The sequence below is a fragment of the Chiloscyllium punctatum genome, chromosome 19 (genome assembly GCF_047496795.1).
Source record: "Chiloscyllium punctatum isolate Juve2018m chromosome 19, sChiPun1.3, whole genome shotgun sequence".
NCBI lineage: Eukaryota > Metazoa > Chordata > Chondrichthyes > Orectolobiformes > Hemiscylliidae > Chiloscyllium > Chiloscyllium punctatum.
The window spans coordinates 58,112,793-58,130,704 of record NC_092757.1 but is presented as its reverse complement, the minus strand read 5'-3'; the positions used below and the strand labels follow the sequence as shown (position 1 = coordinate 58,130,704).

At 40.2% G+C, this 17,912-nt stretch overlaps 1 protein-coding gene across 2 annotated transcripts in view; it reads left to right on the top strand.

Moving 5' to 3' along the window:
- baz1b (bromodomain adjacent to zinc finger domain, 1B) overlaps positions 1 to 17,912 on the top strand; it is a 95,307-nt gene that overhangs the window by 55,730 nt on the left and 21,665 nt on the right. For both annotated transcript variants that reach the window (XM_072589447.1, XM_072589448.1), the window contains 5 exons: positions 1,510 to 1,686; positions 5,901 to 6,048; positions 11,128 to 11,275; positions 12,552 to 12,676; positions 13,527 to 13,681. In XM_072589447.1, coding sequence (XP_072445548.1) covers positions 1,510 to 1,686; positions 5,901 to 6,048; positions 11,128 to 11,275; positions 12,552 to 12,676; positions 13,527 to 13,681 — 753 coding nt within the window. The remainder of the gene's footprint in view (positions 1 to 1,509; positions 1,687 to 5,900; positions 6,049 to 11,127; positions 11,276 to 12,551; positions 12,677 to 13,526; positions 13,682 to 17,912) is intronic.

The following is a 17,912-nucleotide window of genomic DNA, read 5'->3' as shown; positions in this document are numbered from 1 at the left end:
AGAAGTCATTGATTTTAAATGATTGACAAAATGTTTAGAGCGATGGGATTTTTTTGTCACTGAGTTCCAAGAACTGCAGTGCTCTTCTTAGAAAGGTGCTCTCTAATTACATTTAAGAGACAGTTCAATAGGCCCCTAATTTTGAAGAACATTCATCATCAAGGACCAAGCAGATATGTAGGACTAAGCATGAATCAGAGAACCATTCTCAGAGTGAGAAGTTGTCACTAGTTGGTACTGCAAGAATCAGTGTGAACTGCTGTGGCTGTAGTAATCTATGCGGTTGACATTGGATGAAGGTGCCAGATGTATGGTTAAGTTTGCTAATGATATAAAGACAGACAGGAAAGAAAGTTATGAAGAGAATGGAGAGTGCAAAGGGATAAAGTTAGGTTAAGTGGATGGACTGGAAGATGTGAACTTGTCTACATGGACAGAAAGCAATAGAAAAGTATCATACTACTTAAATAGAGAAGGATTGCAGAATACAGATGTATAGAGGGATTTGGGTGATCTGGTACATGAATCACAAAGTTAGGATGTAGTTGCGCCAATGGTTAGCAAGACAAATGGAATTTTTCTTATTGCAGGGAAGAAAACTTAAAGTCGGCATGTTTTACTACAGACTTGTATGGTATTGGTGATATCGCATCTTGGGTTAGGAATAATTCAGAGGAAGTTCAGTCAACTGGCTGGGAAGTGGATGGTATCTTTTGACGAAAGGTTGGACAGGCTTCTACTGTTGTTATTTGTGTTTAGAAGAATTAAAGTTACCTTATTGAACTTTGCAAGAATATGAGGGAGGAGCCAGACTAAAACAAAGTGAATGCAGTGTAAGAATAAGCAGTCTCCTGTTTAAGACTCAGATTAGGAGTCTCATTTTCTGAAGATTATGAGCCTTTGGAACTTTGTTCCCAGAGGATGATGGAGAAACAGGGGCTTTGAATACTTCTAAGGCAGTGAAACTTTTTTGACAAATAAGGGAGTCAAGCGTTATCCTGGGCCAAATGGCCGATTTCTGCTCATTTGTGTGAAGATACAGATGGGTGAGAACCATGTAGTGGCTAGTGCATGTATAAATAAATGCAGAAGTAAAATTTCAACATTTGAGGATAAGCGAAGAGGGAGATAAAAGAAAAGTAATTATCTTCCTAGTAATTCAGCATTTTTTTCTGGTAAGGGATGCAGAACCTCTGTTGATGCTTATGTTCATGTTTTCAGTGTCCCCGTGCAAATTGTTGCCAGTAAATTACTTCTGAGATTTAGCTATTGCTTTCTAGGAAATTGAGAGCAAGTGAGTAGTTCTTGTCAATTTATTTTTTGTAATGCTGATTGAGACTGGGGTCCAACCATTTTCTGCTCTTCTGCCATTGGTGCATAGGATCATATTGTTGAGTCAGACTGGGTAGACTTGGATTTTCCAAAGTCTCTACTTTCTCAGCCATAATTATTGGACCTGTGCCTGCTGTCAAGTGACTGCTTTCTAATCTTTTGCTTTTAATCTACCAGGTACGCTCGCTGGAGAGCCTGAAAGATTTGGGTGAGTGTGTGATCACACTGCAAGAGTGTATAATAAAGAAATTCCTGCAAGGTTTTATGGCACCCAAACAAAAGAAGAAAAAAGCAGGCGAGGAAACAAAAGTAGAGGAAATCGATGAGGAGAAGAAAATGGCTGAAGAAGCTAAGGTACATATTAGAATTTCAGCCTGATGACTTAACAGATTTGTTTCCCTAAAGGACATTGTGAACCAGATGGATTTTGTAACAAACACTGACAGGTTCATTGCAATTAGACTAGCATTTTATTCCAGATTGATATTGAATTCCAAAAGGAGAAAAGGAGGAGGAGGGGGGACCAAATTGGGGTGTACAAGATAATGAGAGACATAGATAGAGTCGATAGCCAGAGACTATTTCCCACGGCAGAAATGGCTAACACGAGGGGTCATAGTTTTAAGCTGGTTGGAGGAAAGTATAGAGGGGATGTCAGAGGCGGGTTCTTTACACAGAAAGTTGTGAGAGCATGGAATGTGTTGCCAGCAGCAGTTGTGAAAGCAAGGTCACTGGGGACATTTAAGAGACTGCTGGACATGCATGTGGTCACAGAAATTTGAGGGTGCATACATGAGGATCGGTGGTCGGCACAACATCGTGGGCTGAAGGGCCTGTTCTATGCTGTACTGTTCTATGTTCTAATTCAAATTTTGCCGTGTTGGTATTTGAATCATGTTGTCCACAACATTAGTCTGGGATTCTGGATTACTGGACTTGTCTCTCCCTTGTAACTATTTTCTTTAAAGCTGGTCCTTAAAACTCTTCTCTAGGCCCAAGCTTTTGGTCACAAGTCCTAATGTCTCCTTTGGCTCAGTGTTGATTTTTTTATCTAAATACAGTCCTATGAAGGACAAGAGACATTTTACTGCATTAAAAAACCCCATAAAATGCAAGTTCTGTTTTTAGTGTAACCCAACTTTCAATGGCAAAATGGAAGTGTGGTTGATTGGAGTGTTTCCACCAGCCTTAACTGTGCTAGTACATTAAAAGGAAAATCATGTTTAAATCAATTTGCTTTAACATTACATAATGAACTCCATTTGCATAAAATTCATTGCTTCTAATTTTTCATAGTACCACTATTTTATCCCACTTTGAAAGTGCTGCTTCCAGTTTTGGAAAAAGTGTTGTGCATTTGAAGTAAGTGCAATTCAAGTAAGCAAATATGAGCGCATTGCATTTCAGTAATTTTTGTGCAAAGTCAGTGTGAGTACTTGTGTTGTTGGTATTAAGTCCATCTGTGAAACAGAATAATGGTGCGGAACTCTATTATGGTCTTATTATGGCTTTTGGTCTTATGTAGCTGAATACAGTTGTATTACACTGCATGGGTGTGAACGAGAGGGGGCAGTATCAGCAAGTGTAACTGAATGAGATAGCTATTTATTTTATGTATTTCAGGAGAGGGATAACATCAGGAACAGGCAGTAATTGATTAGTCGTTTTCATGAAGTAGAGTACTGTGCTGCTATTTTTTACTTAAGACATTGCCTGCTTCTATTTAGGTGCTGGTGGTGTTCCACAGTAATCAGTTATTGCTGAATAAACATTTATTTAATCTAGCCATGTGTGGTGACCATTGACTATCCATTTGTCTAGCCAGTAATAGCAAGAACAGACTGTAAACTGAATCAAATTATCAGGAGAGACTCTAGTGTGCTTTGGAGAATAGCAGATGGCAAGGAGTGATTTCGATTTTAATTTGACTGCTGGCTTGTATTTTTTATTTTTATAGCATAGACATGGCATTGTCATACCATGCATCTCTGTTTTATGTAATTGGAAAACTCCCAAAGTTTGTGATTAATAAATTGTTCTGATTATCAGAGACCGAAATACAGGCCTATTTAAAGACAAAACAACTCGAGCAGTGAATGTTGTTGATGCTCATCAAACTTTGTATTTAAGAGCTGAGTTCTCAGTGGCTCTAATGATGCCACGGTAGTGTCCCAACTTCTTAACGAGGAGTTCAAGTCCCATCTGCTCCAAAGATACGTCATAATGTGCTGAATGAATTGATGTTTAAAAAGATCTATAAGATGAGTTGGACCAGTGTATGTCTTTATGGTTTATTTAAAAAGTGCTGCATTCTTTGCACTCTTGCTCATTGGTAATGTCTCTACCTCTGAACCAGAAAGCCTAGGTTCAAGTCCCATCTGCTCCGGAAGTGTGCCATAACATGTCAGAAAATGTTGATTGAAATAGCTAAAAGTAGAGGGAGCTTTATTTTTTTTAAAAGAAACTTTTAAAAGTTCGCAGTTGTTAGCACTGCGGCATCACAGTGCCAGGTTCCTGGTTTTGATTCTAGCCTTGGGTGACTGTCTGTGTGGAGTTTACACATCTTCCCTGTGTCTGTGTGGATTTTCTCCACGAGCACCAGTTTCCTCCAACAGTCCAGTGATGTACAGGTTGGGTAGATTGGCCATGGTAAATTACCCATAGTGTTCAGGGATGTGCAGGCTAGGTGGATTAACCATGGGAAATGAGGGTGACAGGGATATATTAGGGGAGTGGGTTTGGGTGGGATGCTTTTTGGAGGGGTGGTGTAGGCTCGTTGGACTAAATGGGCTGTTTCCATACTTTTGGGATTCTATGGTGATTGAGCTACTTTTGTGGTTCAATTGGTAAGCCATTGTCATTGAGCTTGCACATCAGAGGTGTGACTTCCAACTGACAATCTGTATACAGTGCAAAGAAACCTCAATTATCTGAACGAGATGGGCGGGCACCATTTCATTCGGATAATTGATTAGACGGTTAATTGATTCAATGCCTCTCCTCTGGGGCTCGTGAATTTTCTGAAGTTTTCTTTTTCCTCGCTCTGCCTTCCTTGCTCCCTCTCTGTCTCAGGGTCTGTTTATGAGCAGAGATACACTTGTGTGTAAGGGACCTGCAGCATTGTTGTAGCCTCCCGCCCCCATCAGTTCAATGGGATTGACACAGTGCTTGCTAAGTTCTCTCCCCGTTCAGGAGACAAGGCAGCAGCACACTGCGTGTGAGCCCCTGTCCACCCCCAACCCTGTCTGTGCTGCACGCCCCCCCCAACACACACCCTGTGCAGCTGGACTGAACACCAACAATAAGACTGCTGTTGCCTTTAGCAGATGAGTCTCAAAATAGCACACATGCGTGCAGCCATGCATGCAACTTTTTGACAGGTTCCACCTTTGCCTTGCGCAGGGCAATGTTGGAGAGATTATCTGGGGAAGGAGAATTTAAGGTACACCCCTGTGTAGAACACCAGGGAAAACGTGAGGAGAGAGATAGGGCGGGTGGTCAGTTATTTGGAGACAGTGCCTGGGCTCACATCGATGTCTAGGACAGTTCTCGGCAGCATTTCAGTAAGCCGAGTTTATTTTTAATTATTTTAAACAAAAGACACGAACAGTGTTGGAAACACCGCTTGGATGTAATGTTTCTGTCAGGACCTCAAGATCTCCTTCGGATAATTGATATTCAGATAATCAAGGTTCCTCTGTACTGTTAATTGACATCACTTAGTATGACTGGGTGGGTTCTGTGATCGTCCTTGGTGCACCTGAGCTAGAGAGGAAACTGTCATTGAGAATTCACATAGATGAGTTGATCTTTGTTAGGAACTGCTTGGTTGGAAGATTATGATTGGAGTTTGAGGCTACCAGGAAGGTTAAGCTCACTATTCAGGCTTGCAATTGAAAATTAGTCATTTGTGCTTCGCAGAATGAGTTGTAGCAATGAGACTGCTTTCTTTGGAGAAATCAGTGAAGGTAGTTTCTAAATAATTTTATTTGCATCAAGTTAAAAGTTAAGAAAATGTCTAAAGGGAATATTTCAATATAAAGTACTCCACTTATATTATTGTTAAATATATCAGATTTGTGAAGCATTTGCATTTCTTCTAGCTATATGATAGTATAAGTTACGAGTATGATGATCTTTGTAGTCAGAAACACTGTCCATGTTTTTCACATGTGCTTTAAGGAGTGAGAACATTTCCTAAAATGAGACTGAATATGAATCATTAAATTGCTTCATTTCATACTGAATCAATACATCAGTGTATCAGTCATTGAATCTGCAAACAGAACAGCCTGGTTGTCTGTAGTCATACTATATAATGAATATACTATTTCTCCTTATTAATGTGTTGTAATTTGAAGAAAACTTTGTATCTGCTCTTTATTCTTTTGTGTTTAGTCACAGCTTGCCTTTGCAACATTTTGCTTGAAGATTTTACTAACACTGTAACCGCTTCTGGACTTCCCTTCCTAGCTATGCTTCTGTTTATTTACAACCAGTAAGGATCAGAATTTTTCTGTTTCTAAACTTTCTTATTTTATAATTGTCTCTTCACTAACTTGCCACAGGTTGCTTCTGCCCTGGAGCTGTGGAAGTGTGCTATACGAGAGGCTCAGACCTTCTCTCGTATGCATGTACTGCTCGGAATGTTGGATGCCTGTATCAAATGGGATATGTCAACTGAAAATGCCCGATGTAAAGTGTGTCGTAAGAAAGGTAAGCTCATGATTCCACATGAACTGATTTTAAAAATTTGTTGTGTTAGAAACCTGTCAGTAGAAAACATTATTAGATCTGTTTCAATGGACATTTTCACAAATATAGATTAAAAAGAAAATACACATCTGGTTAACTATTACCTGAAGCAAAAGTCCTAGCTTAAAAATGTGGTTTAAGAGTATTGCGATTAAGATTTTCAACGAGAAATATTTACCTTGCTTCCTGTTGTCAGATGCCAGTATACCTCCTTTATGTTCTTGGCATTTTTGAGAGTTTTCAAAATGCCCAAAAACATTCTTTAGTCTTTCATGGGATGTGGACTTTGTTGACTGGACCACCATTTGTTGCCCATCCCTGAATGCCCTTGAGAAAGTAGTGGTAAGCTGCTTGTGACTACAGTTCATCAAATGAATATGCACCAACAGTGCTGTTGAGAAGGGTGTTCCAGGATTTTGATCCAGTGGCAGTGAGGGAATGTCAATGTAGTTCCAAAATAAGATGAAATATAGTTCATTGGGAACTTGCAATATTGATGTTCCATGCATTTGCTGTCTTTTCCAGGATGGTATAGGTTGCGTATTGGTTTCTCAAATGTTGTTAAATCGCCTTAGGTGAGTTGCTGGAGTGCATGCTGCTGCCACAGTACTTAGTGGTGAAGGAAGTGAATAGTTAAAGCGATGGATGATTTACCAATCAAACAGATGCATTGAACTGGTCTGTGTTCAGATTGTTGATGGTTGTTGGAGTTGCAATCATCCAAACGGATGGGAGAGCTTTTCATCACACTGTCACTTCTGTCTTGTAGATGGTGGACAGGCTTTGAGCAATTGGGAGATATTACTCTCTACAAGGTCCCAAGCCAATTACATCTAATTTTGTAGCCATTCTATTTATATGGCTGGTCTAGATCAGTTTCTTTTCAATGTTAAATTCAACCCCAGGATGTTTCTAAGTATCAAACTGGTAGTGACCATACCATTGAATATCAAGGTCTTGTTGGATGTGGTCTTTGCCTGCCATTCACTGTTAGAATTAGAATTAGGTAAATTGTCACATGTACTCACATGAGTGCTGTGAAATGTTTACACAGTCACCACTTATGGCACCATCTTAGGTATAAAGATACCTAGCTACAGGATCTTCGGGATAAATGAGAAAAATTTAAAAAATAAGAATTTCAGTATTACAGTTCTTCAAGCAGACTGCGTCGGACCTCGACACCAGTCTGCACCAAGCTTAACCCTACATTGCACAAAGAATGCGACCAAGTTCCACCACAGCTGACAGCCCAAATTCCCATGGCCAGGCTCCAGGCCTACCAAAGTCAGAAGTCTTCAATCCCCTCCAGCTTCCACATGACATCAGAAAGTGATGGAAAAGGGGAGAGAGAGACAAAGAAGCAGCCGGCTTGGAGCATATGGACCCAGGAACCCTAACACCCCCTATCATGCTGGCGCTGCCATCTCATCTGTTGAGAATGTTATTTGCTACTTATCAGCTAAACCAGGATTTGTTCGCATCTTGCTGCATGTGGACTATTTCAATATTTGATGAATCATCACCAAGCATCCCCACCTCTGAACATACGTTGGAGCAAAGATCATGGAAGAGGGGCTGATGGTGGTTGAGCTGAGGACATGGCTGAGGACATCTTGCAGTGAGGTCCAGTGACTAGATGATTGATCTCCAATAGCTGCAATCATGTTCCTTTGTGTATGACTCCAAACAATGCAAGGTTTTTCTCCACATTACATGCTTGCCACCAGTCTGTGCTGGGACCTCGCTTCCAGTCCGTGACAAACTCAACCACAAAGATTTACTAGGGTGCCTTAATGCCATTTCCTGGCAAATGCTGCCTTGATATCAAGGGCAGCCACTCACCTCACCTATGAAGTTCAGCTACTTTGTCCATTAATGGATCAATTCTATAATGATCTCAGGAACTAAATATCCCTGTTGGAACCCACCCTAAGCTTCAGTGAGCAGGCTACTAACATGCATGGGCCATTTGATAGCTTTGTTAACGACCACTTGCCTATATTAACGACTATATTGACGATCGAGAGTACCTTGTGGCAGTGCGATGTCCTGGACTACCTGTTCCAAGCAGTGGTATGGGTATGGAAGGGCAATATCTCAAACTAAGCTGAGAGATAGTTTGGAGGTCACCTATCCCATTGAAGGTATTCCCTTCCATACAGAAAGGATAGTACTCAGAATAAAAGCCTCAACCTCAAGAATTATATTGCTACTTTATTTTAAATTTCTGTGACAACTGTTTGATTAATGCTGAAACTTTTGAGATTAAGACTGAAATCACTGGTGTGTCAAGGTGCAGAAAGCAGAATAAATATTTTCATTTAATAAATCCTTGGTTTGTGAATTTGCTGAAATGCTGAATTGTTCTGCTCACCTTTTGAGTTATAGCTCTCTCAAACTGTAGTGCTAATGAACATGGGGATATTTCTGCTCCTCTCTCACTCTTGTGTACACTTTCACTCTCTTGCACATGTACACACTTATTCAACAATACAGTACGCTGTATTGAATGAAATGCAGGTATGTCACTGTTTCACCTGGAAAGTGTGTTGGAGCCTTGGATAATATGGATGGATGTGGTAAATTAGCAATGATTTTGAGATGCCGGTGTTGGACTGGGATGTACAAAGTTAAAAATCACACTACACCAGGTTATAGTCCAACAGGTTTAATTGGAAACACACTAGCTTTCGGAGCGCTTCTCCTTCATCAGGTGATGAAGGAGCGACACTCCGAAAGCTAGTGTGCTTTAGGTTTAGGTTTAAGGTGAGAGGGGAAATATATAAAATGGATTTAAGGAGCAACTTTTTCACACAGAGCGGTGTGTGTAGGGAATGAGCTGCCAGAGAGGTTGATACAATTACATTTAAAAGGTATTTGAATAGGAAGGGTTTAGAAGGATATGGGCCAAATGTTGGCAAATGAGATTAGATTAATTCTGGACATTTGGTCGACATGGACGAGTTGGACTGAAGGGTCTGTTTCCATGCTGTACATCTCTGATTCTAGTTTGCTAGGGTTCCTTCTTGTCATACTTAGTCAAATGCAGCCTTAAATCTTGCCTCATCTCTAAAGTTCAGCTCTATTGACCATGTTTAAATAAGACTGTAATGGGGTCAGAGTGTGATGGACCCAAACACAACATCATTCAGCAGGTTATTGATGAGAAAATACTGTTTGGTTGCAATGTCAACAACCTTTCCATCACTTTAATAATCGCAAGTAGACTGAAAGTGGGTCATTAGTCTCATTTGATCTAGCGTACCTTTGCCCTTGGGCAGGACATACCTGAGCAATTTTCCACACTGTTGGATAGATTCCAATGTAGCTGTACTGGAAGAGCTTGGCTAGGGGTGTGACTAGTTCTGACGCTCAAGTCTTCAATGTTACTGCTATAACGTTGTCAGGGCTCATAGTCTTTGCAGTATCCAGTGTCTTCAGCCATTTCTTTATGTGGCATGGAATGCCTATAATGCTGGGAACTATAGTAGGAGACCAAGATGTGTCATCCACTCAGCACTTCATGCCTTTATGCACTGATCTGTTAGAATTCCCACTTTTGAGGCTGGGATATTTGTGAAGCTGCTGCCTCTTGTTGTTTAAATCACGAATTGTGGGCAATAAATATGGCAGGACTGTGGAGCTGGACTTTAGTCCGTTACTTAGCTCTATCTGTCATATGCTGATTTTGCTGTTTGAATGGCAAGCAATCCTATTGGTGGGTTTACCAAGTTGATCCTGTCTTGAACAATTTCTGAAACTGCTGTAAGTGAAGTATCATCAATAAACTCAGTTTGGTTCAATAAAGTATGATTCAGAAAGCAATGCACCATTACTATTTACTTATTCATCGCATATTTGGAAATCTTGGTACGGTTGATGAAGTAGTAGTATTGCTCATGCACTCCCCGGTAAAATGAAAATACAAAATGTGACTTGATTTCATCAGCTTTTTCCGTAATGAGAGGCTCAACTCTGAAAGTTAGTTTGGAACTGAAGAAAATAATTTTGTTCCTAGTGATTTTCTTTGAATGTGGCATATACTGGCCTGGCCAAGATCAACGACTCATACTTTTATTTTTAATTCATATTGTGATGTGTGCCTATAGCTTACAGCAACAACATCTGTGCTGCAATGTTTTTAATCTTTAAAAATAAACTGACCTAACTCTTAAGACCTGTATACAGAGGAACCTCGATTATCCAAACCTGATGGGCGGGCACTATTTCGTTCAGATAATTGATTACTCAGTTAATTGATTCAATGCCTTTCCTCCGGGGCTTGGAGTTTTCTGTTAAGTCTGCTCCCTGTTCAACACACTGCATGGGAGCCCCCGCCCCCAAATCCCATCTGCCCCTCCCTGCCTGCCCTCCAATTCCCTCCAACCCCGCCTCCAACCCAGTTTAACACTGCCCACCCCCAACCCTATCCAACACAGCCCCCCCCCGCACACCCCCAATCCCGTCTAACACCACCCCTGCCCACCCCCAGTCCTGTCCAAACACACCCCTGCCCCCCCAACCCCATCCCAACACTGCCCCCCCCCACCGCCCCGTTGTCCCCCTCCCTCTCCGGGGCAGCCGGACTGGACACCAACATAAGACTGCTGCTGCCTTTGTGGGATGAGTCTCCAAATACACACACACACACACAACTTTTTACTACGCAAGTTCCACCTTTGCCCTGTACAGGATAATATTAGAGAGAATATCTGGGGAATGGGGCTTTAGGGTTCACTCCTATGTAGAACTCCAGGGAAAGTGTGGGGAGAGGGCGGGAGGTCAGTCATTTGGAGTTGGCACCTGGGCTCCCATCGATGTCCAGGACTGTTCTCAGCAGCATTTCGGTGAGCCAAGATTATTTTTAATTATTGTAAGCAAAAGACACAATCAGGGTTGAAACAGCTCTTTGATGTAATGTTTCTATCAAGATCTCATTCAGATAATCCGATATTTGGATAATCATGGTTCCTCTGTATACTTTTCGCCGCTTGCAAGCCAGATGTGTTTGGCTGACTTTGTTTTCTTGCTGTCCAGGTGAAGATGACAAGCTGATCCTGTGTGATGAATGTAATAAGGCGTTCCACTTGTTCTGTTTGAGACCAGCCCTCTATGTGATACCCGATGGAGAATGGCTCTGTCCAGCGTGTCAGCCAGCCACAGCCAGACGTGGCACACGTGATAGGTAATCCTTCAACCAGCTTACCACTTCAGTGCCTGTTGACTTCTGAACTGTTATAACTTTGTTGCAAAAAAAATGCTACTGCTGAAATGGATTCCAACCAACCAAACTGTCCAGAACTTTAAAAATAACTCTTACTTATGCATTCCGTTAATGTTTCAAGTTGTATTAGACTAGCTCCTCTTTTCTTTTGAGTTATTTTGTATACAACTTCCTAGACAGCACTCCTGACCAATAATTTACTTCATTTATAATCAGACCTATTTTAAAGCAGCTCAGTATTTGTAAATTAAGGTTGCTTGTTTGTTTATTTATTTACCTTATATCCTCAGTTTTAAGTCCACCTCTGAGAGGCCCAAAGGCCCATAATAGACTAAGAGTTATGGTTTGGGCCTTTTTGAGAACATAGTGATCGTTGGATAGTCTAGCCAGCGAGTCTGCTGTTCAGTCAGCATGGTAACTAGTGACAACATGCTAATAATGATTGTGTTAAATGATTCAGTATGTGGTTGGTGCTTACTCCTCACAGCACTTTAAAATTAGGTTTTATTGTTAACATCATTTCATGATTAGTGTGAAGACTTTTTTTTGTAATAATTCAGGACATGCTGTTTTATTTGGGAGCAGGGAATTGCATTTTTCTTTTGCAGAAATTGAGTTGTTGCTTTCCATTCTTCCTTAATGGGTAGGAACAGAGGGAAATTGGAGAGTTTTTCTAAGAATTGGCAGAACAGAATTATAAGATGCAGCATCATGAAGTTACATTTATGTAATGCCTTTCATGCAATTAATTGGCCCAATGTGATTCACACATATGTTTTAAAGCAAAATATGGCACCAAGGCAAGCCACAAAAAAAAATTGAGCCAGATAACCAAAAGCCTGGTCAAAGTAAGACATTTTGAAGGAGTGTCTGAATACAAAAGCTGGGAGGGTATTTCCAGAGTAATGGAAGGTGCAGTCACCAGTGGTGAAGCTGCTAGAAGCTGGAGTTGAGACCAGAATTAGAACAGCACAGATATCTGAGTTGCAAGACTCGAGAAAATTACAGCATTTGGGAGGGATGGGGACATAGAAAATTTTGAAAACAAAAGTAAGAATTTTAAAATCAAGATCAGTAAACACAGTGAGCGTAGGTGACTGGGACTTGGTATATAAATCTGTTTATCCATTCAAAACTACATTCACCAATTGAAATGTCTACTAGTTAGGAATGTTTGCATATATGTAAAATCATGCTTTGAAGTAAAACATCTTCACTGTTTTCACCACCTTCTTAGAAATTATGCTGAGGAGGAAGATGAAGGTAATGAAGATGAGGAGGATGAAGAAGAGGAAGTGGAGGAGGAGGACGAGGAAGAGGAGGACGAGGACTATGAGGAGCGTGGGGGTCCCAGACTCCGATGTAAGTTTTTGAACTTAACCATCTGCTGCTGGGAAATAACTTTAACCTAAGAATTTAAAATTTGGAGTGACCATCTATGTTTTATTTGGATCTACTTCCCTCTTTGAGAATTCTATCTCTTCACTGCCTCCCTTAAATTACTTCTGTTTAAGCTGCTTCATGGGTACTGTCTAAGTGAGTTGCAAAACATTGCCCTGCCCATGCCCTGTGCCAGGTTTAATTTTAAAATATTAATTTAGTTCTCTTGCTTGTGCTGCCATGTTGCCATAATGAATAGAATGATATAAGTAGTGTGGAGTTAACCGGAAAATGCTTAAAATTAAATTAATTTGGTATTGCATGTACAGCTCAAGAATGTTCCATACCTTATTCAGCTTTGCTAATCTGAAATGTCAACAATGGAGCTACAAATTGCCTGTGCTGCTTTGCCCTAAGGAAGTGAAAGATCAACCAAACTTCCAAGTCTTAATTATTGTCCAATGACTGTGGATTTTAATTCATATAGTCTCATGTAATGCTGTTTATTTGTTCAGGGATAGGTACTATGTGGTTGGGAAGAGTCTGTGCGATTATTTGAGCATGAATCTGCATCTTTGTAGGGAAAAAATTGTTGCAGAGTTTTATGAAAAAGCTTATACTTTCCACTTTCATAAAATGAATTTCATCGAATCCTGCAATCTAAATTTCAGCATTGTGATGAGAAATTTGGTGCTGTAAAAGAGTTGTTAGTATCCAGCTTTAACTTTGAACAAAAGTTTTGTCTTTGGATTGGAATGCCACTTGAGTCATAAAGCATGAAAGGGTATATATTGTCAGTAGAGTGACTGCATATAATTCTTGCTCTTTAAAGTGAGGCCCAGGAAAGCTGCCAAAGGAAAACCAGGCTCTCAGGGCCGTCCTCCGAGGCAGGCCAAACAGCCGGGGAGGAAAAAGGCCCTACACGGTCACAGCAGGAACACTCGACACAAGACATCACCTGTCAATGGTGTGGACATTGATGAGCTGGTAAGTACAGAGTGTCAAAATTTCAGGACTGGCAACAAGAGAGTTGTAAAATGAACAGGTGTTTGTCTGCAAGCTCCTCAATCTTGTATTGTGTACTGCAATCTGGACTCAAGGTAACAAATATTCAGCTCCATGGAGACAGTCTGAACTAGTTTACAGCTTCTTGACCAATGTCTCAAGGAAAACATCAGCTAATTTCTATTTTGAAAAAATATGTATTTTCTACTTTGTCAAACAAATGGAAGTTCAGTTGATGCTGTTATTCAGAATTGTGTTCTAGCTAAATCATGCTTATGTAAGTTTCAGTTACATGTTAGCCATGAAGTGGCATCATTTGAGGAGGAGAAAAGGATTGTAGATTCTGACAATGGACAAATGTTACTAGCCCTAAGATCTGATTGTTTAAGTCAGCACTTGCAGTAGAAGGGGTGATTATACACTAAAATACCCGATATTGGGAATATAATTTTTCAAGACTAATATTTTTAGGTCAGTGGAACAATACAAAACGTGTGCAGCATTTCATACTCAAGTATTTGTGCCCCTTCTCACCAACTGCTCTTTGCAATCCTACATGACTTGAGTTACTGATCTAAACAAGCTTGGTAAATCTCCAACTATGCTGATTTTGTTGGTATTGGTGGATATCACCTCAGTCAACCTGAATTAGGTAGGTGAGAATTGCCTTTGATTAACACCTTGGAGTAGCAATATCGTCCAGCATGTGTGTTCTCATAATCTGGGGACTAGGTAAATAACTATGAGTTCTGTGGGATGAGGTTTACATGTTCAAAAAGGCAACACAAATTGTGAACGAGTTCTTTCTGGAGTTCGTTCACAAGTTGTAGCACAATGCAGGACATTAGAAAGCAGCTGCTCACAAGTGCAGGAAATGTACATCTGTTGGATCTCCAGATTTTAAAACCATGTGTGCGATAGTGTTCGTGAGTCAGATGTTCGTAAATTGGGGACCCACAACTGTCAGGAAACCTTTACCAGACACAAATCAACCTCTTCGAAAGGGTTCAGGTAGGTAAAATGACTAAGGGAGAAAATGAATAAAGCCACGTGCGTGAATTTGAATTTCATCAGATAAATATTATTTACTATGGAGAATGCATTGATTTACTTCACCAGTTTTATACAGTAGAAATTAATCCAACTTAAGTTGTATGTGGATAGACTATGCTTCCAAATAGCAATGACACCCAAGGTGAGTCAATTTCAGTTTGTGTTATGATTTGTAGATTTTTGCAAAAACTGTGTTTCATTGGGTTTTGGATCTTTAGGATAGAGTAATCACGACCAATCTATATTTGCTAGGCCTAGGAGTACATTGCACATGCTTTAAGACAGCAAATTGGATGAAGGATAGTTGAGAGAACTATAGAACATATCCAAATCAGTAATGTCCAGCAAATTGTAGGAATTATGTTCACCTCAGTGGTGTATTATTGATAGGAGAAGGATGAAAAGTGGTGCAGGCTTCCAGATCCTAATTCAAATTCCATGGTGGAATCCTCATTGTCATCACAACCATAAAATTGTCTTCCAATTGCAGATAACACCAGCTTAAATTTTCATATGAAATATGTTTTTAACAAAAGTGATATATTTTCCAATCATTCAGAGACAGCATTGTTATTGCATTACCAGGAATTGGATGTGGGAATATGGCAATATATTCTCAGACACTGGTTTCTCTTACTCTCTTGAGGTGCTTTAAAATTGTTAACAACTTAAAGCTCCTAAAAATAGGAAGATCAGTCATTTCAAATGTTCTGATGTGATGAAGGCAGGTGTTCTAAAAGAAATCTAATGTGCTTGCCTTCGAGAGCAAAGAGAATACACACTGAAACCTGAAATGCAAGCTCTCATTTGGAGTGAAATCATGAAGTGACAAATTATTGTAGATTTCCTCCTCTTTCCCAAAAAGTAATAATCAAGCTGTGTTATTATGGGAAGTTTATTTTTATTTCAGTTATGCATGTTGATGCATTATTTCTCACTCTCTTCGATTTTGTTTTGTTAAAAAATATTTCCAAGAGTTCGTTGTTGGTGTTACACCCCTTAACAAGTGTAGCAATATTTTTTCTACACACTGGTGAGGGCTATAAAACTATGACAAGCTGAATATACTGCCTTCCTGGTCAGTGACATTTTAAAATAACAATATTTCCAGCATTAACAAGCTAGTAACCAGCCCAGTGTGTGTGTAGCATAAGCACCAGTTGTGCTCATGTCCAGCAAATAAAATCAGACAAATCGCTCTTTCCAAGTAATTGATTTAAAAAGAGAAAACTTTGCAGAAAATGCAGTTTAAAAAGTATCTGTATTGTATTCATGATCATACCAGGGAGTGTTTTACAGCCAGTATTTCTGTACTAAGTCACTGTAGAGATATGGTAGTCTATTTGTGCAGAGCTAACGCCTACAAACAGGAATATAATGACCAAAATATCTGTTGTTGTGATATCGATTGAAGGATAAATAATGACCTGGACTCTGGGAATGTTTGCTATTGGTGAAAATAGTGCCACAAAATCTTTTCTACAGCCAAAGAAGCAAGCAGAGCCCAGATTTAAGATCTCACCTGAAAGATGGTACTCCTGACAGTGCAGCATTTCTTCAGTACTGCACAGGATTGTCAGCTGTGATTTTGGTGCTGAAGAATTGCGGTGGCTAGCTGATAATACTACCTTTTGAGCTGGAACTGACTTTGTGGACAGACTTTTTTTTCATTCATGAGGTGTGAATTTTGCTGGCTCGCCCATCATTTTCTGCCCACCCCACTTGCTCTTGAGAAAGTGGTAATGAACTGTCTTCACAAATTTTGATAGACTTCATTTTGATGTATCCCAATGCCTTTTGGGAGAGAATTCCAGGCTATTGACCCATTAACACCAAAGGGACAATAATATAGCTCCAAGTTCGGGTAATGAATGGCTTGAAGAGAAACTTGCAGGTGGTGGTGTTCCCATTTGTCTGCTGCCCGTGACATTTGAGAGTGTGGTTGTAAGTTTGGAAGATGCTGTTGAAGGAGCCTTGCCGAACTCTACAGTAGAATGGATTCTGGATAATCTAAGATGAAGAACTGTAAAAAAAAAATTGTGGCTGTAAGAGCTACTCTTTTTTTAGGTGTTTCAGATGTTGGAGGTGATTTCCTCTAATTCTAGGAGCAGTAATTTCTGTTTTATATGCTCTTGCATTGTTTTGAAACTTTGGGCAAAAAAAGAACAAACAACAGCACTTTAGAAGTCAGGAAGAGAGACAGAGATCTCACAGTCAGAGAAAGAAACCTACACTGCTGTCTGTCACAGCAGTGAATCTGCACAGTTACTGCCTGTGCTGTTTGAGTTCAAATTTCTCTGGACATCGGAGTGCGTCTAAGAAAAATTAACAAACAGTGAAATTCATAGCTAACCTTGGAGCAACGTGTGTGGGAGAGCTCACAGCTCAGGAGGTCTTTCAGTGTAACCTTGCTATAAATTTACAATAGTGAGTAGAGTGGTTTCTTTTTTGATTATATGTTTTATTGAGATCTGTCTCTTGATAAACTTTAAAAATATAAAACATAGGTCAAAGTTATTTTTAGAGCAATAAGACTGCTATTTTCCAGGTCTGCCGCTTGTTAAGGAGCAAAGATGGCCTTTAGTACAAGTGATGTGCTCTTCCAGTCAGCTGTGTGAGATTAGGGAGAGTTTCCATGTACTGATGATAATATCTGCAGGAAGTGTCTTTGGTTGTGAATCCTAGCAGATCGCATGGATCGGTTGGAGCGGCAGTTAGAAGCAATGAGGGGTTTACAGGAACTAGGGGGTGTATTGGATGGAATTTATAGGAAGGGGAAAAACCACAGATACAGTCAGGTAGATTGGGTACCCCTAGGAAGGGGAGGCAGATAGTGTAAGAGTCTCCAGTTGCTATCTCCATCTCAAACAAGTGTGCTGTTTTGCAAAATGTAGACGGTGATGGACTCTCTAGTGAACGTAACACGAACAGCCAAGTTTCTGGTAGTGAGACTGGCTCTCATATTATGAGGGATATGTCCGGTTCCAGGCTCTCAATTGTGTTAGGGAAGTGTCTAGTCAGAGGCACAGACAGACGTTTCTGCTGCCAGCAGTGAGAATTCGGAATGGTGAATTGCCTCCTTGGTGCCAGGCTCAAGGTTATCTTGGAGAGAGTGCAGAATATTCTCAAAGGAGAGAGGGACCAGCAAGAGGTAGTTGTG